Here is a 27,161-nt window from a genome sequence, read left to right as displayed (position 1 = left end):
TCCATCAGCTAATATACATTCACCAAAAAGCTGATGTTCATTAAAGTTTTCACAGTTTCGGGAAATATAAATTTTAGATGGTGTGATTTTTCCGCGATAAATATGTTCATATGTGTGACCCGGATTTTGATTCTCCATGTCAATATGATCCGGTCATATTTATTGACCCATCTCCATGGAGGGGGAGAACAGGTGAAGATTAATAACCGAAAGCCCGGATGTAAGATGTCCTGTTCTTAGGGAACTAGCGTTGTGGTGGTATTTTTTTAATGTTTATTTACGTCATATGTGAAAGAAGTCTTAACATTTTCACGTAGTATTGTCCAGTAGTATAAGGCGCAATATAAACGTTCAAGATGTGTGACAAAATAGATTTTGAACTATGCAGATTGTGCTTAAACAGTGGTGGATTTTTGATAAATATTTTCGACGACAATAATAAATTGGAAATCATGTTGGAGAAGACAATAGAGGATTTGTTAGATGTAAAAGTAAGTTGAGTTGTATGAGTAACATTCTTTTGGATATTATTTTAAATGTAGCTCCGTAAAGAAATGGACCAGCAGTTGTTTATTTCCATACACTATATTGGCGAAAAGTATAGTCATATTTAGGCAATAGGGATTTTGAGGATTTTGTTGCCATTATCTGTTTTGTAAATGTGTTATTAGGTTGTCGAGGAAGCTGGTTGTCCCTGGTTGGTGTGTGGCAACTGCATGGAGAAGCTTACGGAATTCCGGCTATTTAAGCGTCGATGTGCAGAGTGTTTGTTTGTGTTCTACAATCGCATCCAAAAGGGATGCAATCCTGCAACGAAAGACTGGATAAATGATTCATTGGAGGTCAGTCTTATTTGTTGAATTCGAACCATTAGTGTAACATGGACAACCTTTGCCCCAAAGAAATATTTCGAAGAGTATGTTTATCATAAAGTATTAGTTATCGCCTTTCCCATTGTATTATTCGTGAATTACGTGCTGCGAAACTGTTCTCGTATTAATTTAATCAATCACCGGCATTTTGAATTGTTGCGAAAATCGTTGCTATTCTAGAAAGTAAACATTCCTGTATTATTTATGGCGAGGGTAATCGATATTCTTTTGTTTTTAAGATAACGAAAGCGAAGTTATTTGCACTTGCCAGCATGAATAATGAACATTATCTTGAGACTAGAGCAATAAATATGGAATGGATAGGTCTGGTATTTGTTTTCATCTTTAAGGAATGTTTCTATCTATCCACAATCGTTTACAATGATGCCATTTCGCGTGTAATATCGTCCTGATGCCGGATTCTTATTCCTTCAAGGCTTTAATTTCTTAATGGTACTTTTATTATAAATAGAAGCATAAGAGTTGTATTTTCAGTTTTGTTAAGGGTATTTAAAGATGAACCAGCACACGTGTGTATACGGTAGTATTTATTTATACCTCTGGTCGTTGAGTGTTAGAAAAGTGGCCATTAATCGATTCCGGAAATATGTAATTTAGTGAATAGATTTTGTTTTTCCATCCTAGAAGGATCTTTTACTTTTCCACAGATTTTTATTAAAATATATACACCTTATGTTAAAAATCTGTAAGTCTTTTTTGCATGGATACTTTTTTGCATGGTAAATACTTCCACGAAGAGAAGCCGGAAACAAAACAATAGATTTTGTTTTTTTTGTTCAATTCTTGAAAGAAATGAAATGGTTTTTATATGAATAAAAATAAATTTTATATCGTTCCGTTTTTTTTAAATCGATTGCGGATCTGTATTTAAAAAACAATTATTTTCACTGTCGTTCATGCACGATGAATAGAGCCTTAGAATTAATCTGACATTGCTAACAACTACTCCCTCTCTCCTCACCAGCTCTATTCATTGTCTGAGAACCAAAATGAATGACCGCATAACTATTGATTTCAGTTGAGATTAGCTTGTGAAACATCTCCAATTGTTCCCGGTTCAACTTTGTGGAAATTTAAATGAATTAAATGAAGAATACAATGTATTTTTCCACTGTTCTTTATTCACGTACAACCAGTTTCAACGCTCAAACGTCATAATCAGGTACAAATTAAACAAGCCGCAGTGTATTTATATATACCATTCATGAGGAAGAGGAGGGGGGGTGAGAGAGAGGGGGGGGAGAAGGAGGGGAAAGAAAGTGGGGTTGCGATTGGCGTTGATGGGGAGAGGGGTGTTAAGCATCAGGAAAGGTGATTGGTGGGTTTACAGTGGGGTGGGGGGGGTTTGTTGGGTCTTTCTGTGAAGGAAAGGGGTACTTCCAGGATTGGGGAGAGGTATTCAAACAATAAATTATTGAACCAATGACCCGTTTTCTAATTCTTTCTGATTTCCAGCTCTTCCCACTAGTCCATCCTCATTCCTTTGTCCATCTGGAGTAAGAGTTTCAAATTGGAATCGCTCCCATGGTTTTATTCCGGCAGATGCTTGGCTAAGTGTGATTGCTTGAGGTCACGGTTTCTAAAACAGTGTTCATGTACCTCCACCCGTGTTTTTAATGACCTCCCTGTTTTGACCTATTGGTTTGGCCCCAACACTTCCAAAAAACCAACCTTCCTCAATGAGTTCATGTCACTTTTGAGATTGTGTGTGGAACAAAATTATTTCCAATTTAACAATGAATTCTTCAAACAAGTTGATGGATTAGCCATGGGGTCACTGTTATCACCACTACTTGCTGACTTTTTCATGGACAATTTTGAAATTAAAATATTCAGCGACCCCTCAATTTGTACCAAGAATATTCACTGTTGGTTTCGATACTTAAGGGATATCTTTGCTATATGGACAGGCACTGATAGACAGAAAAGTTTATGAACAACCTGAATTCCCAATGCAAAAGTATCAAGTTCACTTGTGAGAAAGAACAGAATAATCAATTAAATTTTTTAGATATCACAGTGTCGAGAAAGGGACGGGACTTTGATTTTGCAATTCTTCGGAAAAGTACCGCCACAGACCACTTCATCCCCTCCAACTCCCGCCATCACATATCGCCTAAGCTTTCCACTTTTCATTTCCTTCTAAACAGACTGTTGGCCATTCCTCCTTCCAAAAGTAATTTTGTTAAAGAACTCAAAACGATTAAAAGTTTAGCAATGAAAAAAGTAAATTTAATTGACAAAATACGGCAAAGAAAATGTTCCTTCAAATCATATAATCTTTTGTTCAAACCAATTAATACGGAGGAAATAGGTTACAAATGGTGCAAACTCCCATATTATGGATTAATTTCACAAAAGTTAGCCAACCTTTTTCTTAGAGAGAAATTTCGAATAGCTTTTTACAATACGAATAACTTAAAATCATTCTTGAATACTTCATAAGACAAAATATGTACACAAAATAAAAGTGGCGTTTGTAAGTTAACTTTTGGAGACTGTGGTGCTATATATGTAGGTCAAATGGGGAGGTCATTAAAAACACGGGCGGAGGAACACAAACGCTGTATCAGGAACCGTGACCTCAAGCAATCACACTTCGCCAAGCATCATCCGTGGGAATAAAACCATGGGAGCGATTTCAACCCGGAACTCTTACACCAGATGGTAAAAGGAATGAGGATGGACAAGTGGGAAGAGCTGGAAATCAGGAAGAATTTGAAAAAGGGTCATTTGTTCAACGATTTCTTGTTTTAATTATCTCTCCCCAATCCTTGAAGTACCCCTTTCCTTCACAGAGAGACCGACAACACCCCCCACCCCACTGTAAAGCAACCAATCACCTTTCCTTACGCTTAACACCCCTCTCCTCACTCCCCATCAACCCCACTTTCTTTTTCGCTCCTTCTTCCCCTCCCTCTCTCTCACCTACCCCTCCTCTCCCTCATGAATGGTATATATAAATACACTGCGGCTTGTTTAATTTGTACCTGATGATGAAGCTTGAGCGTTGAATCCGGTTGTACGTGAATAAAGAACAGTGGAAAGATATACATTGTATACTTCATTTAACTAAGTAAAACATCTCCTTCGTTTTGCTTGAAGAGTAATCTGTATGACTCATTCAGGTGCATGTATCAAATTATTCTTTATCCAATTATTTCCAGTGTAGTATGATTGTCGAGGGAATCAAATGAGTGAAAGAAATGAGCCAAGTACTCCCGACAGGAAAAATGGGAATATTTAAATAAAAAGGAATATCAATAGCCACGAAAGAAACTATATAGGAACAGGAAAGAGGAAATCAGATCCGAGTGCAATTGCGTAGGAAAAATGGGAATATATATATATATATATATATATATATATATATATATATATATATATAAATATATATATATATATAAATATATATATATATATATATATATATATATATATAAATGGCAAGAGGGGGGATTGAGATGGTGCGGGGGCTAATGTACTCTCTTCCCACCCAAAGAGCCCGGGTTCAAATCCTAGCAGTGTTGAATATTTTTCAGTGAGGGTATCTCAATCCCTACTTGAGGTGCTTTGTGGAGGTCACTTTGAGTGAGTACGCCGTCCGTCGGATGGGACGTTAAACTGCGGACCCCTTGGGGCCTTTTGTCAGAAGAGTAGGTTAATGCCGGCGCCAGTTTCCCTCCACCCTTCATCCTTTCCTGTCCATCCCCTATGGTGCAAATCCTGTCCATCCCCTATGGCTCCTCAGCTGTCGGTCTCAGCCTCCCATAAATAATACTACCATAAATGGAAAGATAGGGATTAAAGTAAACCGCAAATTGAAGCTATTAATAGGAAGTGTTATTTTTGGAAGATGACAAACTGTGGATTGGATGGATGAGATGATTAGAAAGATAAGATTGAGAGATGGAAATGGAAGAATGTATGAAAACGTACAGAGTTGGGCAGAAGGAAGTACGTACAGAGTTTAAGTAATAATAAATTGAAATGGGTAACAAAGAGAGTGGTAGAAGCAAATGGTGGAAGACGTGGTGCGAGGGTATTTGGAATTAAACAAAGGAAGGGTGAGATTGACATTGCTCTATATTTCAATGCAACGATTTCAGAGTGTATAAAATTTGTTTGCATTGACCGGGATTCAAACCCGGATCCCGGATCTATGTCCGGTCTGAGTGCTGTAGCCATTTAAGCTATCGAGGCGTCCTCTCTTGAACTCTATGAAATTTTGGGGGCTTTCTTAAAGGAACAATATGCTGTCACGAAATACCGTACATACATACAATGTCACAGGCATAAGTAATCGTACGAGACCCTTCCATGCAAGTCCGTCCATGAGGCTGAAGAGATAACTTTTGAAACTTTCACGCTGTTTATACCTTTGATACAAATTCCCATGAAACTGCTGGAGATGGCGCAATACAGTAACTTTTAACCGAGTCATCCGTTAATAAATGCATTTCAATGCAATAGTTTCACCTGGCTTAACTGACTAAAATACTCTATTCGACATCTAGGGATCCGGTTTTGAATCTCGGTCAAGGAGACTGATTTTTACACTCTGAAATTGTTGAATTGAAATGCTTATTGGCATATGACTCCGTTAAAAGTTATTGTTACGGCATCTCCCTCAGTTTGTTTGGAATTGCGCTACATGTACAAGAAGGTTAAAGAAAAAACTATCTGGAAGTACAAAAGGGAAGATCTGTTTGTTTCATCTACATCTACTTAATGCCCCGCAAGCCGCCGCAAGGGCGTGTGGCAGTGGGTGTTAGGACACAACCCGTGATTTACATGGACGCACCCAAAAGTGGTAGGACTGATTTTTTTACAAGAATTTCATTGACGATATACTTACATCGACTTAATAATCGTCAAAGTATGCTCCTGCAGCTGCTACACACTTAGTCTATCACGTTGCTCCCATTCCCCCCCGTACGCCCACTGGAAATTTTCTCTAAGGATGCTGTTGATGACCCTCTTCGAAGCCTCTTGAACGGCCTTCATCGAGTCAAAACGTCATACCTTGAGCTGTCTTTTCATCAGGGGGAAGAAGAAGAAGAAGTCCGGAGGTGCCAGATCGGGAGAATAGGGCGGGTGCGGCAACGTGGCAACGCCGTATTTGGCCAGGAGCTGTCTGACAACGAGTGCGCCATGGCAGAATTTTCGGCACTATCTTGGCGCACACCTTGCGCATGGCCAAATCCTGTGAAATAATGCGTTGGACGTTGGATGCAGACAGACCCAACTGGTCTGCAATTTCTTCACTGGTTAAGCGTCGGTCTGTGTTCAGCAGTGTCCTCACTCTGTCCACATTCGTGTCGGTTCTTGCCGTCCGGAGCGATGGTCGTCTTCAACGAGCTCCCTACCCTCTTTAAACAACTTGTGCCACTCAAATACTGTGGAACGGCTTAAGGCAGTGTCCCCATAAGCCTGCTTGATCATATCGAGGGTCTCAGTTGCCGTCTTCCCGAGTTTCGCACAAAACTTCACGGAATAACGTTGCTCTAAATTTTCAGATTCATTTTGTTTTTCGACGCGGACAAAAAACTTGCTTCACTAACAACGGTGTCCTCACTCAACGACAGCCCGCAGGCGACTGAGGTTGGTGTCGGTCAGTTGCTAAGAGCCCCCCCCCCCTCCACCTTACCCTGCCAGGCAGACACCCCTCCACCACTCCATTCACGCCAGAGAAAATTAGTCCTACCACTTTTGGGTGCGACCCTGTCTCTGTGGGATGTAGGTTTACATGAATAATTTGGTTTTGCATTTGGTTCTATTCTCTTTTACCTGACACCATCCGCCACACACCCCTTGTTGGTGGCTTGCGTTGCGTAGATGTTCATAAAGTGAAAATGCCCCCCTCTCACCTTGCACAAGTGACGCATCCCTTCCCGGGACTCCATCGTCAACGGCAAACTCTTCCTTGATATCCACTGCCCCACCATCAACTCCTCCGTCTTCCCCGAGGGCCTGCAAGATCAGAGAGACACAATACAGACGGGGAATGCATACAAGCCAACAACAAGCATCGCACAAAGCTGTACAATTCATTTCGAATGCTTTGATAAAACTTTTAACATTTACTTAAACGTGAATGGAAACGTAATTTACACCGAGATCTGCTTGATGGGGGTTTAAATGCAACCAAGTGCCTAAATATTTTGGCCGAGGGATAGCGTCAGGGGGGTGTCTTCATAGAGGAGAGATGTTTGGGATAATGAGGAAGTAGGGATAGGAATAGGATAGTTGGATAGTGATCTTGGACGGAAGGGAGGGAGGAAGTATTGCATGTATTGGGCCAAAGTTCACTATTGAATATATGAGCACACCTTCCTCGTTTGTTAAGTCGTAACTAAGAATGCTAAACACACGACAGTAAAACGACAAGTTCAGTTCAATTAGCACAAACCATCTGGATACTCAATAGACGATCAGATTCCAACAATCATTAAACACGTACAGCCACATTGGTTCTGCTGGTTGACGGCCGTCCAGAGCATTGTTTTGTGTCGTGGTCATCTTCTTCCTACTGGCCCCTATTTAGAAGGAGGAAGCCTTCTCTAAACCACATCGAAACTTGTGAGGAGGGCAGAGCAGAGAGTTCCCCCCTGTAAGTAAGCCTCACCAAACATTTTGCCACAGTCTTCTCTCCTCTCAACAGAGAGAGTTTTTCAGTTTAGCACAAAACTAATTCATGTAACTTAGCTTGGTCTTCGATGCCATTTTTTTCATGACCCATTTGGCGAGCAGAGGTTTACAATAACTGACCTCCTGCGGCTTCCACACCTTAGAGAGCATTGACATCGGTTTTGTGGCAAACCTTAGTGTCTCTCCTACCTAATCCGAGTGGTTCGATCCCACTAGGACCAATGGGAAACACTAGGAAATGGGAAATTCAATTGCATTTCTCGTGAAATGCACCCAGCATTCAAGTTAATTGCTCTCTCTCTCTCTCTCACAATATGACTCTAATAGCTGAGTATGTTGTGTTGCCCACTGGGTAATCGGGGCGCTTGGATACTCAGGGTCTGTGTAAGCTTTGTCCAGAAGGTGCTGTGGTGGAACTGGGTCATGGGTAAATGGGAGGGACCACACAAGAAACTCAACTCATTTGAATTACTCTAGTCGACCTTTGAATGTATGTGTCCTTGGTGTGGGACCGAGTGGAGTGGAGTTCATTGGACGTGCATTTGCTGACCCTTCCTCCCTCTTCCAAACGCGATTTAGACAAAGTCTGAGGAGGAGGGCGCTGTCCCGAGCAGCGATGAACACCCAGAGGATGCAGAGCCGCCTGGAGAGGAGTTGGACCACGGTACGTCAGCCAACGTGTGGGCCATCAGCAGTGCAGTGGACGCCGTTGATGATTCTGTCCAATTGGCATCGACTGAGATGGAGGGCACTTTCTCAGACCTCGGCACGCGTGGGGATTCGACGGCCTCCAATGGAGCGAAGACTCGGGTGAGTCGTTCCGCAAAGAACGGCAGTTCTGGTACAATGCCACGGCACACTCTCAGAAGGAGACTTGGTCTATGTTTGGATTCACTTTGGTATGAGCAGAACTTGTTGTGGGAAAGTGAGGTGTTCCGTCACTTTGGTTCATGGCACATTTGGACCATCTCGTTGTTTTTAACTGTTGTCTGTTCAGCTTTAGGTTAACCTTCTAGGTTTTATGGACTCTTATTACAATATCTAACTAATTAGCTTTCAGGTTTCTCTTGGAAATCGCATAACCTTTGCCTTGGATGCATTTATTTTCATCCGTCCATTGGCTGAGTGGCTCTGCTCTCTCTCTCTCTCTCTCTCGATGAGTTCCTTCCCTCTCTCCTTCCGAAAGAGAAAGTTGGCTTGTACCGCATACAATGCAAAAACGTGTTTCTTTTCATGTTTGTGTGTTTCTGTGTTTTTGTCTTTGTTTGCTTGTGCTAACTTCAAATACATTATTATTCACATCTGTCAGACTTTCACATAAGCTATATGCAAATATATGTTTATATATATTATATATGCATGTATATTATATGTGTGTATAGATATACACACACACTCATATATATATATATATATTAGCCAACACATTTATAAACCTTTCTCTGACACATCTCTCACACCTCCCTCAATAGTATAGTCTTGTTGATGTTTGTATGTTTGTGTCCTTATACTATATGTTCCTGTTATATGTGTCACTGTAAATTGGCAATCCTGCTGTATGTGCACAATTTTTACTAAATAAAATAAATAAATAAATATATATATATATATATATATATATATAAACATAATTAGATTATTAGAATATAGAAACACAAAGAAAGGACACTCACAATTTGTTATTTGATGTTTCAGCACGGCCGTCGTCTTCAGATTCTGAAGACGACGGCCGTGCTGTCGAAACGTCAAATAACAAATTGTGAGTGTCCTTTCTTTGTGTTTCTATATTCTAATAATCTAAATCTGTTTTTTAAATATTTGTGCGTCGCCGAAGAGCTTCCATTTCGAAGAAATTTTTATATCTATATATATAGAAATATATATATATATATATATATATATATATATATATATATGTATATATATGTATATATATATATTTATATATATATGTATATATACTACCTTGATCAAAAAGTTCCCGGAATAACCACCGTGTGGCGCTCCCATCGTTCCGATTTGAGTTCTGTTTTTTTTGTTAAATTGGTACATCTGTTGTTAATATTCCCTTTAAATCTTAGTGTCATAACTTGACATTTGCAAAAGTTACGTAGCCAAGAGTACATCTATCTCTGTGTGTGTTGGCGATTTTTTACAATTTCAGAAATGGATTTAAATTTGCAACAACGAACTTGTTTTAAATTTTGCATAAAAAACGGATTTAGTGGCGCACGGACATTGGAAATGTTGGAAAAGTGTTTCGGCAACGATTCTCTAAAAAAACGGTCGTTTACCAGTGGCACGAGCGGTTCAGAAGTGGTCGTGAGTCAATCGAAGATGATGAACGCAGTGGCAGACCATCGACATCGAAAGTCGGTGAAAAAATTGATAAAGTAAAAGAAATGTTGGTCAATAACCGCAAATTAACCATCAGAGAAATAGCGGAGGACTTGAACATTGCCTATGGATCCGCCCAAGACATTGTGGTTAATGATTTGGGTTTCCGTCGTGTAGCAGCAAAGTTGGTGCCAAAAGACCTCAATTTCATGCAAAAAAGAGACCGTGTTGACGTCGCAAAAGACATGATTTGCGAGGCTGAATCCGATCCCACATTCATCAAAAGGATCATTACTGGAGACGAGACGTGGGTTTATGAGTACGACACGCAATCCAGACATCAGGCAAGTGAATGGCGTTCACCAAATGAGCCGAGACCAAAAAAACCACGTCGTTTTCAGTCAAAAAAGAAGGCAATGCTGACGGTTTTCATGGATTACAACGGTGTAGTGCATCATGAATTTTTGCCAGAAGCCAGACAGTAAACAAAGAGTATTATTTGGGCGTTATGAGACGTTTGCGTGAAGCAATTCGCCGAAAGAGACCAGAAATGTGGGCAGAAAACTCGTGGATTTTGCACCATGATAACGCACCGTCGCACAGTGCTATCATTATTTGTAATTTTTTGACGAAAAATGCAACAAATACCATCCAACAGCCACCAAATTCACCTGATTTCGCTCCCTGTGACTTCTTTCTGTTCAACCGAGTTAAAAAACCATTACGGGGAACGTGTTTTAGCAGCCGAGAGGAAGTAATGGAAAAATCGCAGGAAGCACTGATGGACATACCGAAAACCGAATATATAAAAATGTTTCGAGGATTGGATCAAGCGCTGGCATAAGTGTGTTGCAGTTGATGGGGATTACTTTGAAGGGGACAATATAGATTTAGATGAATAAACTTGTATTTTTAATTTTCTGAATAAATTCCAGGAAATTTTTGGATCAAGGTAGTGTATATATATGTATATATATATATGTATATATATATATATATATATATATATATATATATATATATATATATATATATATATATATATATATATATATATATATATATATATATATATATATATATATATATATATATATATATATATATATATATATATATATGTATATATATATATATATATACTCATATATACAGAAACATAAATAAGGAAAAGGGATAGGAACACGTATAAAGGACGAACACAATAGAGGTGGGGAAGGCGGAATCGAACGGATCACAAGAGTAAAAATATTTGCTCAACCGGGACTCGAACACCGGATCTTTCCACTTGCCGGGCGGATGCTCTTAACCACTTGAGCTATCGAGGATATGTAATTTACCCTGAGATCCGTGGGTCTTATATGTCGCCAAGCGCCCCGATTCTTTAGCCAAGAGATGGCGTCAGGGGGCTGTTTCACCCACCAAAGGAGAAATAGACAATACACAAGAGGAAAGGACAGTGGTTAGAATTCATACAACATCATACAGGAAAAGAACAGTGCGTTTCGTGGCATATTGAAATATGGCCATTATCAGTTGGTTCAATTAAGTTTAACTGCTTGAAGACAATGATCAATTTGTTTTAATTCATTGCATACTTGAATTAATATTTTAAATTTTAATGTGAAATGGAAAACTACAATATTTTATTTAATGTGCAAAAGTTTATGGGGCATTTGGTTTATGTTTAAAATGGATATTCCCTGTATAAATGTAAGGTTTGATTCTGTTTATGCAGGACGACTCAGAATGTATTGAATTGCATTTGTCCTCTGATGAGGAAGTCAACAGAAAGGAAGAGTTTGATGCTGACAAACTTCATGAAGAAAGGCACCTCAGAGAGAAAGAGTTGCTATCACAAGGTAAGTAAAGCTCAGGACTCTCCCTGTCTTCACTTTTGTCAATTTTTGGTATAATAGAACAAATGGTGATTAAATGTCTAATTGCCACTAATAGTTAGGGGATTTACTGGGTCAATGTATTTTGAATTCTTTACAGAAATATTTTCATGTAAATTAAAATATTAGGAAAAATTTCAGAAAGGAAAATTGAAATATTTACAATTGAATGAAGTTTTAAAGAATTTTGCTACAAGATAAAATATTCTGTTTCAGACATTTGTAGGGCAAAACTGCTAAGAATAAAACCAAAAGCATTTTAAAACTCAAATTTCAGTTTCCCAAGCTAATATTTTCCTAGTACCTATTTGATTTTCGAACTCTTTCAATTTGACTGCCTTTCTGACATCTATGTTGAACCTGTAACATTCCATTGTCTGTTTACCCATTTTTTTCTTGCAATTAAGGATCATTACTCCTTATCATCATTCCTCATCCATCATTACCTCTTCTGACCAAGATTGCCTCTTCAAACAATGCATTTTTTCTGCTCTGCCTGGATGTTTCTTTAGGTTTTAGGGAACTGATTAATTAAAATGCAGCTTTAGTTATCATACTCTGCTTATGCAAGGGTTTGCTCAAAAAGTGATCTGACTTCAATGTTTTTCTAAAATAATTTATACATTCATCAATATATATTTTTTTCATCCTCATAGAAATATCTATTCTAAATTATATTTTTGCAAATATTTTGCCAATTGTCATAGCACTTTAAAAAATCATTTTTAATGATCTTCTGTATCTGCTCCTTTTTTGTGGTCTTTATCTTGTTAATCATATTGTAGCATCATATTTCCAAGGGCATTTTAAGTTTTTGGAACAGGAAAAAGTCACTTACGGCCAGATCTGGGAAAAAGGATGGATGTGCCATTATATAGTTTGTTGTTTTTGGCCAAGAGTGTGCACAGAAATAACAAGTTTTTTGGTCCAAATACAAATTTTGCAATGGCCAGTGTCATTGGTAAAATTCAAAAGGCTTAATCCAATTAATATGTGTAGGTTCTCGGCAACTTGTGTGATGGTAATTCAATGATTGGTCAATACTATTTTGTTCACTTCATCAATGTTTTCATCTGTTATTGATGAATTAATACCAATGGTTTTAATAACGTTTCATATAAATTGAAATAAGGCTTCATGTTTATTGAAATATACCATTAATTACTTAATTGACCATTGTTTTTGATTAGTGAATTGCTCATAATTGAATTAATAATTTTATTTATAACTTATTATCTCCATCTTCTTGATCTCTATATACCTTATTGATGTTTTGCCATGTCAATATCTGTTTTATTTTGTGATTTTGGTAAAAAGCAATGCCGTGTAATTTCTTTCCTTTAATAATTTATTCTCTAGAAAATTCCTTCTAAAAAGATTCCTTCTTTATATGATACCTTTCTTTTCTCACTTGCTACTCTTTTAAAGAATAGGAAATATTTTTATATCCTCCCAAAATCCTGGTAAAAAATTAAGTTTCCTTAAAATTTTTATATGCTTTGTGAACACTTGTGGAAAAGTTTTTCAATTGAGCATTTATGCCTTTCATTTCTTTTGATTGGTGTAAAAGTTTTAATTTATTAATGAGATGAAATAGCTTGAAAATATTTATAAAATATGCTTTGGAAGGATTTTATAAAACTAAAGAACAGAGCAAAAAATAAGGGCTCAGATAAATTATCAGCATTTTATAATTGTTCATTTCATAAAAAGGTCCAATGAATGAAATGATTTAAAAAACTTGTTGACTGCTAATTCCTGGCCATATATTTCTTAAAACGGTATAAATAAGAAGCTGAGAAGTATTCTGCATACATTTTTGTTTTGAGTTAAAATATTTCTGCAGGATCTCTGGGAAACAAAAATTAAAGATATTATTTGGGTCAGCAATAGGTGATGTGAGATACCGTATTTCCGTAAGATTTAAGCATATCTGAAGTTGATCGGATGAACAAACAATATGTTTAGTCTGTATATAAGAAGACTTGTGAACATTTAATTGTTAGCACATATACCTAAATGGCAATATGAAAAAATGTAAAAGTTGTGTTTTAAGCTTTGTGGAACACCTTCACAATGAGGGTGAAAAAAGATGGTATCCGAAGATGTTTATTTCTAGGGTTATTTATGTACATAAATGTGTGTGTATGGACTGAAGATAGCAAACTCATTCATTGGTTGAATATGACTATTCATTGATTATCTTCCATTTCTTCAAATCTTTCAGATGGTGGCCAGAAACTAGGTGGCCCAGTGGAGGATACAGCAGGCACTGTACTTCATGTGTGTCAAATTTGCAACAAAGTATTTGCAAAAAGTGACCTTCTCAAAGATCATGTAATGCATGCACACCTTGACAAGGTAATACACTTCAGATGTCAGATTTGCTCAGAGCTATTTGCGAGAAAAAATGACCTTGCAAGGCATATCAAATTGTTGCATGCTATGAAAAATAAGTACCAATGTGAATTCTGCTCCAGAAACTTTCATCATTTGAGTAAATTCAAAGCCCACATTTCATCACATACTGGAGAAAGGCCATTTAAATGTGCATTGTGTTTGAAAGATTTTGCTCGAAAGTTACATTTACAGAATCACGTTAATTTACACACAGGAGAAAGGCCACACAGATGTCAGATGTGTTCAAAAGCATTTGCTCAGTCTGGTGGTCTAAAGATGCACTTATTGACACATGCAGGAGAAAGGCCACACAGATGTAAGATATGTGCCAAAGCATTTACTCTCAAAGGTACTCTAAAGAGGCACCTGTTGACTCACACTGATGAAAGGTCGTACATGTGTAGGATATGTTCCAAAGCATTTACTCTCAAAGGCACGCTAGAGACTCATGTGTTGACACACACAGGCGAACGGAGCCACAAGTGTCAGATATGTTACAAAGCATTTACTCATAGTAGTACTCTAAAGAGGCACTTGTTGACGCATACTGGTGAAAGGCCAAACAAGTGTCCAGATAGATCCAAAAACATTTATTTAGAGTAGTAATCTAAAGTCACACATGATGAAACACTGGGAAACTGGATCATTCACTCTTAGGTCTTAACCCAAGCAATATTCTTGGCCACATACTAATGAAAGTGCACATGAATGAGGGAATGTTTGACAGCATTCAAACAATGCAGAGCCATCATTAAATATGGTACGGCTCAGAAAAAGTTAAGTGTTTTATTCAACTAATTAAAAACTGAAGTGCTCTTATTCAACATTTCCTTCTCTCAAAGAGTACTGAGGCAATGTAAAATTGATATGCATAGTTGAATTCTAAGGATTAGTTAATACTCATAAACTCCTTCCAAAAATGTTATCTTGCTGCCAGGAAATTATCATAAAACATTTATTACAACTTTGTAAAAAAGTGATGATATTCTGCTGTTTCGTGTAATTTCTATAAATAAAAATTGACAGTTATGAAATACTTTTTATGAAAATCTTTCAATTTAATATTATTAACTCCAGCATTTATTACTATTTATGTTCCACTTATTTCATTACCTATACATGAATCAATTATTATGCTTCCATAACCATGCTAAAACACTAAGATATTCATACAGCTATTCCATGCTTGTAACACTAAATATTGTAGTGGCATTATTATAGAATAAAAAGATCAATGGAGCCTTAGCATGCTTGAACACAGAGAATGTTAGAATATTATAAATAGATTGAGGTCTTTATTTGGGCAAAATTGAGACCTAATGGTCCCATCTTGCATTTAACCCAACATTGTATGCATACATTATTAGGCACAATATTTATAATTACATGCATACATACAAATAAATGCATATAGACAGACACATTTGTTATGCACATTGGTGGAATTATACAGAGAATTGACAAACTTAATCATCATTTAGGGCTACATGCCACCAAAGGCATTTATTCATAAGGGAGAAGAAATTGATTCAACATAGAAACAGGTGGAGGGCTTAGTGGGCATTTGTTCTGGCAGGGAAACTTTTCATGACAATAGAGCATTGAAATATGATAAAAAGGAAAGGATTGTGATGAGGTGGATGACTAAGGTTTAGGCATGAAGATTGATGGTACTGAGGAGGAAATCAAGTTCTGCAGCAGAAAAACAGGGTTTATGCATCACTTATACCAGGTTTAGACACCAGAAATGGCATGCATAAAATATTCCAGGTTACTAAGAAATGTAAGAGATTATTAATTATTATTTGGCAAAGATTTAGGAATAGCTGTATTCCTCAGCTCAATTTCTCCCAATTGGACGTTGAATGTTTTTACAATTAATATTTGTGGCATCCAATACAAAAAGACAAAGCAGGGCCAGTGCATTCGAAAATGGAATAAAATATCATTAACTGAATTAAAAAGGAGGGAGTAATAGCTAACTTTAGAGAGGATCATGAGTGAGGGAAATGAGCTATGTACCATTGAGGAAAAATTTGATATGTTTAAAAAGATTTAATGAGACCAAAAAACAAAAATATAGGTACTTTGAATGGAGAAAACAAAAGGGAATCATGCATTTAGGGCTGAATTGAATAGAAAAATAGTTGAAGGGTGGATATGGATTAATGCAAAAAATGTTAAATAGAAGATAGCACAAATGGTTGAACAATAAATGGAGTTAAATGACATTAAGATAAAAAGAATGGTTACAAAAAAAAACACAGTGGGATGGCATGGAAAATCTGGGGAGATAAGGTGGAAGTGTTTTGCTATACAGAAAGGAAAACTTAATGATTATTTCCCAACGTACGAGGGTCATCCGGAAAGTAGTACCCGTTCGTGCCGCATGAAGTGCTGACGACGCGAGTAGCCGCTGGACGAGGTCAGATAGCTTCAGTGGCTTGTCTGCCTTCTCTGAGCCAAGTTGCGTGACGCTAGCATTGCCTGTGTTGTTTCTGTGATTGTTTACAATGTTTAAAAAAATTGAGAACGCCGCCAGTTGTGAAGTGAGGGCAGTGATTAAATTCCTCAATGCAAGAAACGTTCGCCCATGTGATATTCATCGCCAATTAAAGGAGGTGTATGGAGACAATGTAATGGACGAGTCGTCTGTTCGGCGGTGGTGTCGCAACTTCAACATGGGGAGGGGGAACACACACGACGATGAGCGTTCGGGGAGACCGTCTGTCATTACAGACCAACTGGTGAGCTCAGTTGACGAATTCGTGAGGAACGATCGGCGCGTCACAATTGATGACATCTGTGAGCATTTTCCCAATGTTTCTCGAACAATTGTTCATGAAATTGTTAAACACCATCTGCATTATGCAAAAATTTGTGCAAGATGGGTCCCTCGCGTATCTCAATGAGCTGGCGGCGAAGGACTATGCAGCAGGAATACAGAAACTTGTCACACGTTATGACAAATGCCTTAATTTGCTCGGAGATTATGTTGAGAAGTAGTTTAAAGTATCCTCTTTCAAATAAAATTTTTTATTTTGTTAATATTTACTTTTGTGTCTTTTTATTTCACGAACGGGTACTACTTACCGGATGACCCTCGTATTTGGCCTAGTACTGTTTTGCATAGAATAAAGAAATAAATGGTGAAAACCCACTTTGAAAGTAAGAATGGAATTTCATCAGATAAAGTATTCATTTAAAAACAGTTTTTTCGTGATGTAATGATACATTTCTTTGTTCAATTTGGGAAGTTACAGAAACTGCTTAAATAAAAAAAACTCCACTCGAAATAAATTATCAGAGAAATTAATTAGAACAGTTTCAATTAATCCATCGATTCCTTCCAGAAGAAAGTCTATATCCGTTAACTTTTCAAATAATTAAGAATTATCAAAATGTAGGTACATACTGAAAATAATTTTTTTTTTGCATAATTATCCAAAAAATGCAACAAAATATTAATTTTAGCCAAATTTTTCCTAATTACTGATATCAACCATATTTATGAAAAAAACTGACCTCTTCTCGATTGGTTATCCTGTATATCATTGCAGGATTAAAAACCTTTTAGATGCAATTATAAAAACCAGTCAAATGCTTGGCACATCAATGCTTGAATTGCAGGAACTCTGTAAGCATCTCTATGCAGGGAAAACACAACAACCAATGATAATTTCCATGCTGTACACACAAAAAATTATATTATGAAAAGATATTGAGCAAAGGATGCACTAAACTCCTTTTACTAAAATATCACTTTAATTTTTCAGAACTCTGTGCGGAATTTATAAGCAACTACTAATTCATTTAAGATTTCGTGCACACACGATTTCAAAAACATGTATCAAAGACAACTAAACTTACTTTAACATCTTTTAAATCCTCTATTATTAATTCCAGCATTAATTGCAATTTACTATGTTTGCAAAAAACATTGATCAACAGACCGCAACTGCTTAAACATAATCTGCAAACTTCAAATATGGCTGTATTGCACATTTTGAAGGTTAGACAGTACTACGAATGATTCACTGGACAATTATGGTGACTTCATCTATTGGTGATCAAAATTTTGATAACTAAAATGGTATAATCTAAAAAACAAATAATCAAGCAAAACAAAAGAACCGGATTAATAAATTGCAAGACTACAAGAGCCCTGAAGTTGATTGGCTAATTTAATGCAAAGGTGACCAAACCAGCACTTTAACAAAAGCCCTGGGCTCTGATTGGCTAATGTAATAAATTTGGTGACAGAACCAGCAGTTTAATTGATAGATAGATAGAGGTCTTTATTTCAGTGTACTGAAACCTTAATTAAGGACCTTAAGGGTACAACAGGAAGGAATTCATTGTTTTGCAGATGGTAACTTTTATTTTGGAGCAAAATACTTTTCAAAATCATCCTTTTTTTATATCGTTGTTCTTTTTTGGGATTTATCATAATATTTTAAATGATCTTCAAGTAATTTTTAAAAGAGTTTTAAAAAGGTAACCCAGGATTTCTAATGAACATTGTTTTCCACAGAAAAACTTTGAAGTTTATTCATCAATACTTCTATCACACCAGAAAGTAGCAAAAGTTAAGACACAGCAGAGTCATACACTTTCCTTAACTTGTACCTGAAACACCTCCCCTCCCGGTCGTCCTATAATCTAAAGGAATGTCAGTATCGCACCCTTCTTCAATGTCAACTTCCTCATCAGAGGACATATTTGATTCTGCATCTTCCAAACGGCACTGCAAAATCAAAGAAAAAATGCTTAAGACATTGAGGATATCAAAGCAAAATGTTAACAAATAGTACTGTTATTATTAAAATTTAATAAATTATGATAAACTTAAATCCTTCACCTTCAAAGAAAAAATAATAATTAAGCATACTCCTCACAAAAAATTGATTTTACCCTTCAAACAATTCACTTTGCATTTACTGAACATTACCACATCAAATTATATTACTCATAATAATAGAAAGTTAACTCGGGATTGATTAAGAGAATAACCATTGATAAAAAGTAAATAAATATATGTATTACCATGAATTAAAGAAATGGAAATATTTACATATTCCTAACATTTTTTTTTCCAAGAAAAATAGCAAGTACAGCTCTTAAGGGTCACTCGAGTTAAAGTGGAATGAAAGGATAACAAACAATGGAGTGTAAAAAGCTAGTTAAGAAGGGAAAGGGAGGAGATTACTTTGAGAATTCTAGAAGAGACAGGGGAGATTAAATGTGGAAAGCAGAGAACAAAAATTGATTGATTTGCAATTGAATGTTTAGGACTAATAAACATAGGTAAGAATATTACTTAATTCAGGAAGTAATGGCAGGAATATGAAATATAAGGATGTTACTAAGGATGAGAGGAAGATTGATGCATGCAGAGCCTAATAGTAACTTCTTGTTTGGTTGTATGTCTGCCTGTTTTGTTGAGATAAACAAGTAATGTAACTGCATATGACTCAACACAGTGGAAAATACCTTAAACCTCTCCCTTTAAAAAGAATATACAATGAACAGAAATGGCTCTTGAGACTTTAAATTACCAAGGCCTCAGTGCCCTAATCAGAGGATAAGGAGTCATCAACTAAGGATTTAAACTAGTGCTGACTTCATATGCATTATACCTTTGTATAGGTAATCTACCCGTTAAAGTAGGTTTGGATGGACAAAACTACCAAATAAATATTTTATAACTCCTAACAAAATAACTTTCAGTAATATAGTCTACGTAAATTCCCTCTTCATCACTGAGTACTTCCTTCCTTCATCCAATCAAAAATGCATACCCTGTTCTGGCCCTTTCCTCATTTTTCAAACATTCTCATCTCTTTTTGTCTTTTATATCCCAATGCCAACAAATATGACCTTCATCCAATATTTCCTGCCTCCATAGGACTTCTACCAACAAAGCCCTATACTTGCCCACAATGCCCAGCACATTTGTTTTCTCTTTGGTACATTTCACCTTCTCTATTTTCCTACACACCTATTTTTCAAAAGTCTCCAATCTACCTATATCATTCTACTTTAGTGACCATGTTTCCAAGCCATACACAACTATTTCTCATATCAAATTTTCACAAGTCTTCTCTTTACATCCTTCCTCAATGTCCCTGTCATCAACTCCCTCCTAGTGAATTACCTGTTTCCTAGCGCAGTGTTTCTCCTTAACTCCCTGATGATTTCACTGTTTTGGTACCAAATACTTCCTAGGTACCTAGACTCTTCTACCTACTACAGATTTTGCACTCCTTTTTTAATGCCCTGCCTTTCCTTTCTGAAAAATTCCACAAAAATCTGGTTTATTAATATTGATTCTCATCATAAATCAATCACACTGAGTTTCCAATTAATTCAGCAATATTTACAACGGCTTGGCTGACTAACAAACTAGAATTGTTTCATTGGCAAACCTAACTGAGTTTCCAAATGTGCATCTAACTCAATTCTTCCCATACCTCTATAATCATTTCCTTCACATGTACAGTGAAGAGCGCCAGTGACAATGGACAACCCTGCTGAACACCTCTTTTTAGCACTGCACAACTGGACTATGTTCTTCACTCACATCTCCACAGTCTGAGACATTTACAGATTGCTGATTAGCCTCCTGTCCATATAATATATTCCTATTTTCTACAGTTCACTCATTACTTCATCTTAATTAATTAAATGTAACGTTTTTAAAAACAGATGAGTACATACTGATTGTTATCTAAACTTCTCTCCATCAGTGACCTTATAACTGCAACAGCAGTAAGCAAGCCTCTCCCCATCCTGAAGCCAAACCAATCATTCCCAAAGTAATCATTTGATTGACCCTTTCCTATTATTTGATCCAGAGAAACACTTTATAAATGAGGAATTTTGAATTTATTATTCTATAGTCCTGACATGATGAGACCTTTACTTATTCTTGAATGGAATTGAAACTTTACCAACTATCTTACCAAGGCTTCCATCCAGATTCATTCCTCAATTATAATACTTATCAGTCCAAATAGACTCTTTCTTCCATATTTCCTTAACCCTTTTGGTATCCCCACAAATATGTTGTCTACCCCCATGGCATTATTTGATTTCATATCCCATAAAGCCGCTTTTATCTCATTGGAAAGTATACCTTGACCTTATCATGCCTCTTCCTCACATTCATGTTGCTTTTCTATGTCTAAACTTTTTGATCTAAGTTCTTTACAATTCAGTTCCTCTTATATTCCTTCCACATCTTGGATCTTTTCTTTGTCTTAGGTTTCTGTAGTGAGTCAAATATCTTTTCTATTCCTTACTTTTTGGTCTAAGCTCTTTATCATAGATTTTTCAATTTATTCTTTTCAAATCTCTAAGATCTTTTCTATGTCAACTATAATCTTGCTCAACTTATCTCTAACTGCAAGCATAGTTCTTCCCTTCTTACTTTCAAGTAGTATTTAATCTTGCTGTATTCTAAACCCCTTACTAAACCCCTACCCTTATACATCAATTTCTTATTTGGAAGGCTTTTTTTATTTAAGGTAATCTACCATTTAAGGTACATTTTTGGATGGACACAACTACCAAACAAATATTATATTACTCTTAACAAAACACAAAATCCATCATCCTACTCTATATCAGGTCCCTCTTCATCTCTGAGTACTTTCTTCCTCCCTTCATCCCGTCCAACATCTCTATCCTGTTCCTTCCCTTTCATCATCTGTCATTAACATTCTCCCCTCTATTACAGTCTTCTTCAACATCCTGCTGCCGGTCAATACCCCCTCCATCTACTTTTCCTGCCTCCATAGTAATATCTCCCAGCAAACCCCTCCCTTCGCCCACCATACCAAGTACTTCCTCATTTGTTTTCTTCTCTGTCCATTTCACCTTCTCCATTCTTCTCCACACCCACATTTCAAAAGCCTCCAGTCTTCATCTATCCTCCTGCTTCAATGACCCAATTTCTGCACCGTACATAGCTACGCTCCATATCAAAGTTTTGACGAGTCTTTTCTTAACATCCTTACTCAAAGTCCCTGTCATCAACTCCCTCCTCCTTGTGAAAGCCTCTTTGCCTAGCGCAATTCTTCTCCTTACGTCCCTACTACTTTGACCGTGTTGGTCCAAAACACTACCGAGGTACGTAAAATGTTCTACCTGCTCTAGTTTTTACCCTCCTATTTTATTGTTAAGCTTGGCCTTTTTCTTCCTAGAAAATCGACTTACCTTTGTATTATTAATATTGATTCTCATCCCATACCTGTCACACTGAATTTCCAATTCACTCAGCAATACTTGCAGCCCCTTGGCTGACTGACAAACTAAAGCTTGGTCATCAGCAAACCTAACTGATTTTACGAATTCCCCACCCACTTTCATTCCTACCTCGAGTTCTTCCCATGCCTCTTTGATCATTTCCTCTGCATACAGGTTGAACAGCAACGGTGATTATGGGCAACCCTGCCTTACACCCTTTCCTAACACTGCCCATCCTGACTCCCCGTTTCCCACCCGCACCTGAGCAGTCTGAGACATGTACAGGTTGCGGATTAACCTCCTTTCCCTCCAATCTATTCCTATTATCTGCAATATACTCATTAGTTTTCCCAATTCACTCTATCAAATGCTTTTTCGAAATCTACGAAAGAGGCAAAGACCTCCTGGTTGTATTCTATATTCCTCTCGATTAATAATCTCATTACTGCAATGGCATCACATGTGTACCTCTCCCCTTCCTAAACCCAAACTGATCATCCCCTAAGTAATCATTTGCCCTACACTCTATCCTTTTTTTTATGATTCTGAGAACAACTTTAGCAGCTGGGGATATCAAACTAAATGTCCTATAGTCCTCACATGACATGGCCTTTACCTTTTTTCGGAATAGGAACAAAAACTGATCTCACAAAGTTTTCCGGCCAGATTCCCTCCTCATAAATGCTACGGATCAGCCCATATAGCCTCTTCCTCCCACATTTACCTAAGCATTTTAAAAGTTCCACGGGAATGTTATCTACCCCCACGGCCTTATTTAGTTTCATCTCCCTTAATGCCCTTTCTATCTAATTGTCTAGTATGCTTGGACCTAAGCTGTCTTCCTCTATGTCATTTTCTTTTTCAATGTCTAACTTTGTTGGTCTAAGTTCTTTACTATACACTTCTTCTATATACCCCTTCCATCTCTCTTGGATCTTTCCTGCGTCAACTATTACCTTACCCGCCTTATCTCTAACTGTTAGCAGAGCTCTTCCTTTCTTACTTCCCGATAATGATTTAACTTTGCTGTACAGCGCACCGATTTCACCCTTCCTCTGCAGACTTTCCATATCCTCGCACTGCGTCTTCCACCATGATTCTTTTGCTTTATTTGTTGCCCGCCTCCATTTATTGTTCAATTCTTTGTACTTCATTTCGCCTAATTCTGTACTTATATTCTTCCATTTTCGCCGCTCATCCATCTTTGTAATCATATCATCCGTGATCCATTGCTTCCTAGTCCTTTTAGCATTATCGGTTCCAATAGTGTCTTTTGCGGCTTTAGACAACCCTTTCTTGATCATTTCCCATTTTTCTTCGAGAGTACTAAGCCCTTTACCATACTCCATGATTTTCTCTACCGCCTGTTTGTATCCCTTCCTTTTCAACCCATTTAATGCTTCTAGATTCCATTTTCTAACTCGCCGCCCCTGCCTTATCTTTTTGAAACGTACGCTACATTTCATAAAAACTAAATTGTGATCTGAGTCCGCATCCGCTCCCGGGAAGCTGTGGGAATTTATCACACTATTCCTAAACCTGTGTCTAACCAGGATATAATCTAGCTGATATCTTCCTGAGTCACCTGGCATTTTCCATGTATACCTGCATCTTTTGTGGTGTCTAAACCAAGTGTTGGTGATGACTAACCCCTGTCTCTTGCAGAACTCAACTGCTTTCTCCCCGCGGTCATTCCTCATGCCTATACCGTAATAGTCCCCCACCTCATCGCCATCTCTTCCTTCGCCTACCGTCGCATTCCAATCCCCCATCACTATCAAATGTTTCCCTGCAGGAACACACGCAATCATGTCCTCTAACTGATCGTATATCCTATCGACCTCTTCTTCCTTATAGTTGCTCGGTGGCATGTATACCTGGATAATAACTAAGTTCGTCGGTTCTGCTTTTATCTCCACTAGTAGTATTCTATCCGTTACCTGCTCTATGTTGACTACGCTTCTTCCTACCTCTTCATTTAATACTATGGCAACCCCTCGTTGGCTCTCGTCCCCACCGCTGTATATTATTCTATACTTATCACTCCAGTAATCCCCGCTATCTTTCCATCTCACCTCGCATAGACCTAAAATATCTATATTTCCCCTTTCCATCACTCGCTTAATATTTTCCAATTTCCCTGTCCTCATCATTGTCCTAACATTCCATGTGCAGACCACAAACTAGATTATTTTAAATGCTGCTGCTGCTATAGGAGAAATGTGGCTCATTTGGGAATAGCATAGAACTTGTTTTTCTTTGGGTTTGAAATGAATGGGTTTGGATATGAAGGCTTTTTGCCAAATGAGTTTCATTCTAATTTGAGGTGATGGATAATAAATAAAGTTGTTCTCTTATTCAAATTTTTAAAGAACATATTGAAAGACCCAAAAATTAGAAGCTAAATTACTTAACCTGTAGGTTTCAAATTACCATTGTTATGAAAAATTGAAATATCTGAATTGTTTGGGGAATTCTACCTGGTTTTGCAATGCTTTATCCTTCAGGAGACCCAGGTTTGAACCCTTGAGATGGCAGGTATATGTGATTCTTTGCAAAGAGTACTTTCAGTGATTACAATGTCCATCCAGTGGGAAGTTAAACTATGTTACTCTTAGATGCTTCTGGTCATTCATGGTAAGATAGCTGATACTGGGTTGCTCTTCATCTTTTCCACTCATCCCTAATTGTAATAATGATCTCAGCCGTTGAAAATTGCCCTTAAAATAATAAGTAAAATGAATAATTTATAAACAGATTATTGGGTGTGACTAATGCAATTTGAATGTGGGTTAGATAATATGTATGATATTGTAGCTATTACTGAAGTTGAATTCTCAATCAGTAAGTCATTACACAAAGAGGGTATTGACTAATTGTGGTGAGTAAATATAGTACCAATATCAAACACTTCCTTCATCATTAGCAACATCCTGGCCCAGCGCACATTCCATTAGGTTGTCCCCAGTCACCTTTCAGTCCCGATTTGGCCTTCCTATGGTATCTCCCAAAGTTGACCAATTATCTCTTCAAAATTTCATTTATTAAATTACCAAGTCCTTACTATTAGAATGGTGCTCATGAGAGCGGCCTCCTTGCTGTTTTTATCTTTATCCCAGCATCATAAGTTTTTTGCAGTGGCGGCACTTTTAGGCTTGCTCTAAGATGTATATGAGTATCTAGAAAATTTTGAAGTATTCATACAGATACCATCAATGAATCTTTTTTTCCCAGAGAAATTTGACTTTAACAGAAGATTAGATGACTTACTGATGAATGTAAAGTATTAAAATACAGGGTTATATAAAAATATTGGCAATTAAACAATTTTTCATAACTTTTATTACAAAAATGAAAATGTTTATGAAATATTTTGCACCAATATTTTTATGTTAACACGTACAACAAATTCGTGTGATGTGTATCGCTCAATGGCTACAATAACAGCCTCCATTTTCTGTTTAAAGCATATGTAGTCCCAATTTGATGCATCCTGGTTCATACGAATGAGTAATGTCTAAATAATGGCACCTGATGCTGTAATCTTTAGAGGTAAGGACTGATAAATACAAGAAACTGGGGTATGCCACAATCGTAATCTATTTAATTTACTGATTTGCTAAAGGGGGAATTCCAATGCAATAATCTAGGAGTGTAAAAACCGCTTACCTTGACCAGACTTGGAAATCTAATCTTGCCATTTTCAGTCTTAAAATTCAATGAAATGGGATAAATAGTCTGCCAAATATAGTTATCATTGTTTGAAGTATGAAATGAATTCAAATTAGTATTTATGCATATATGTATGGAATATATGCTTGTAATTATTAAGCACTACTTTCTATTCAAATTATATGCAGGAGAAAATGTAAACCAATGTGTTATCATGTGTTTCGCAGGTTTTTCTCATAACCCCCCCTTCTCTTCCTGAGTGTTTTTTCTTGCAAATGTTTCTATTTATTAGGCGAGCAATGCCATCACGCTCTCCCTAGTTTTTCCCACAAACCTCATCCTTTGCTTAGACTTCCCGTATTTCATTCTTCTATTTCTTCCATTTCATTTATTTGAGTATTCAGGTGTAAGTGAATACTTAATTTATCATATTATATATAAAATTGTTATTGTTATTACTTTTTTTTGCCCAGAGGTCACAATATACAAAAATACCAGGTATGGTGGTTGTTTGGGCATGATACAAGGCACAACAAAATACAGGTTCAAAAACACAGGTTCAAATAAAATATAAATAAAAGCAAAAATGGTGCTCATAGTTACATTGTGATGTTTGGCAATCAAACCCATGAACATTGGCTCAAACATGCAGATGAAATATCAAATTCAGGAAAACCCATTGATCTTCAACATGAATCAGACCATGACCATTGATATAAAACTAAATGTATGTAAAAAAATGGTCGGGAATATTGTTGAGATATTCGTCAACCAAGTAGAACATATTACGCTGTAGATATCTTTGTAATTTATGCTTACATAATGCAGCACCCTCCCCGGACTACAACCTTGACCTGGTGGAAGGGCTTGTGCGTTCCGATGACCCCTAGAGCTGTGCTGGCGGGAGTGATAATAATTGCTCCTGGTAGGGTCACCAATGCCTGATAGGTCGAAGGTTAGGAGCCAGACGAAAGGTAGTCCACGCAGCGTCTGTTCCTCAGTGAGGCGGCTGCAATGGCGTCTGACCCCAGAGGGGCGGCCAGTAAGTGATGGTGTCACG

The 27,161-nt window shown here is 37.2% G+C and overlaps 1 protein-coding gene across 1 annotated transcript in view; it reads left to right on the top strand.

Annotated features, from left to right (window-relative positions):
• Positions 1 to 226: 226 nt before the first annotated feature.
• The window catches only part of LOC139691701 (uncharacterized), an 82,424-nt gene continuing 55,489 nt past the window's right edge, over positions 227 to 27,161 (top strand). Inside the window, exons 1-5 of the mRNA XM_071589549.1 lie at positions 227 to 491; positions 672 to 842; positions 8,124 to 8,354; positions 11,620 to 11,743; positions 14,007 to 14,140. Coding sequence (XP_071445650.1) covers positions 357 to 491; positions 672 to 842; positions 8,124 to 8,354; positions 11,620 to 11,743; positions 14,007 to 14,140 — 795 coding nt within the window. The 5' untranslated portion in view covers positions 227 to 356. The remainder of the gene's footprint in view (positions 492 to 671; positions 843 to 8,123; positions 8,355 to 11,619; positions 11,744 to 14,006; positions 14,141 to 27,161) is intronic.

The sequence above is a fragment of the Hetaerina americana genome, unplaced genomic scaffold (genome assembly GCF_022747635.1).
Source record: "Hetaerina americana unplaced genomic scaffold, ioHetAmer1.1.p SCAF_39, whole genome shotgun sequence".
Taxonomy (NCBI): Eukaryota; Metazoa; Arthropoda; class Insecta; order Odonata; family Calopterygidae; genus Hetaerina; species Hetaerina americana.
The sequence above is the reverse complement of the archived record's forward strand: the minus strand, read 5'-3'. Positions and strand labels throughout refer to the sequence as shown.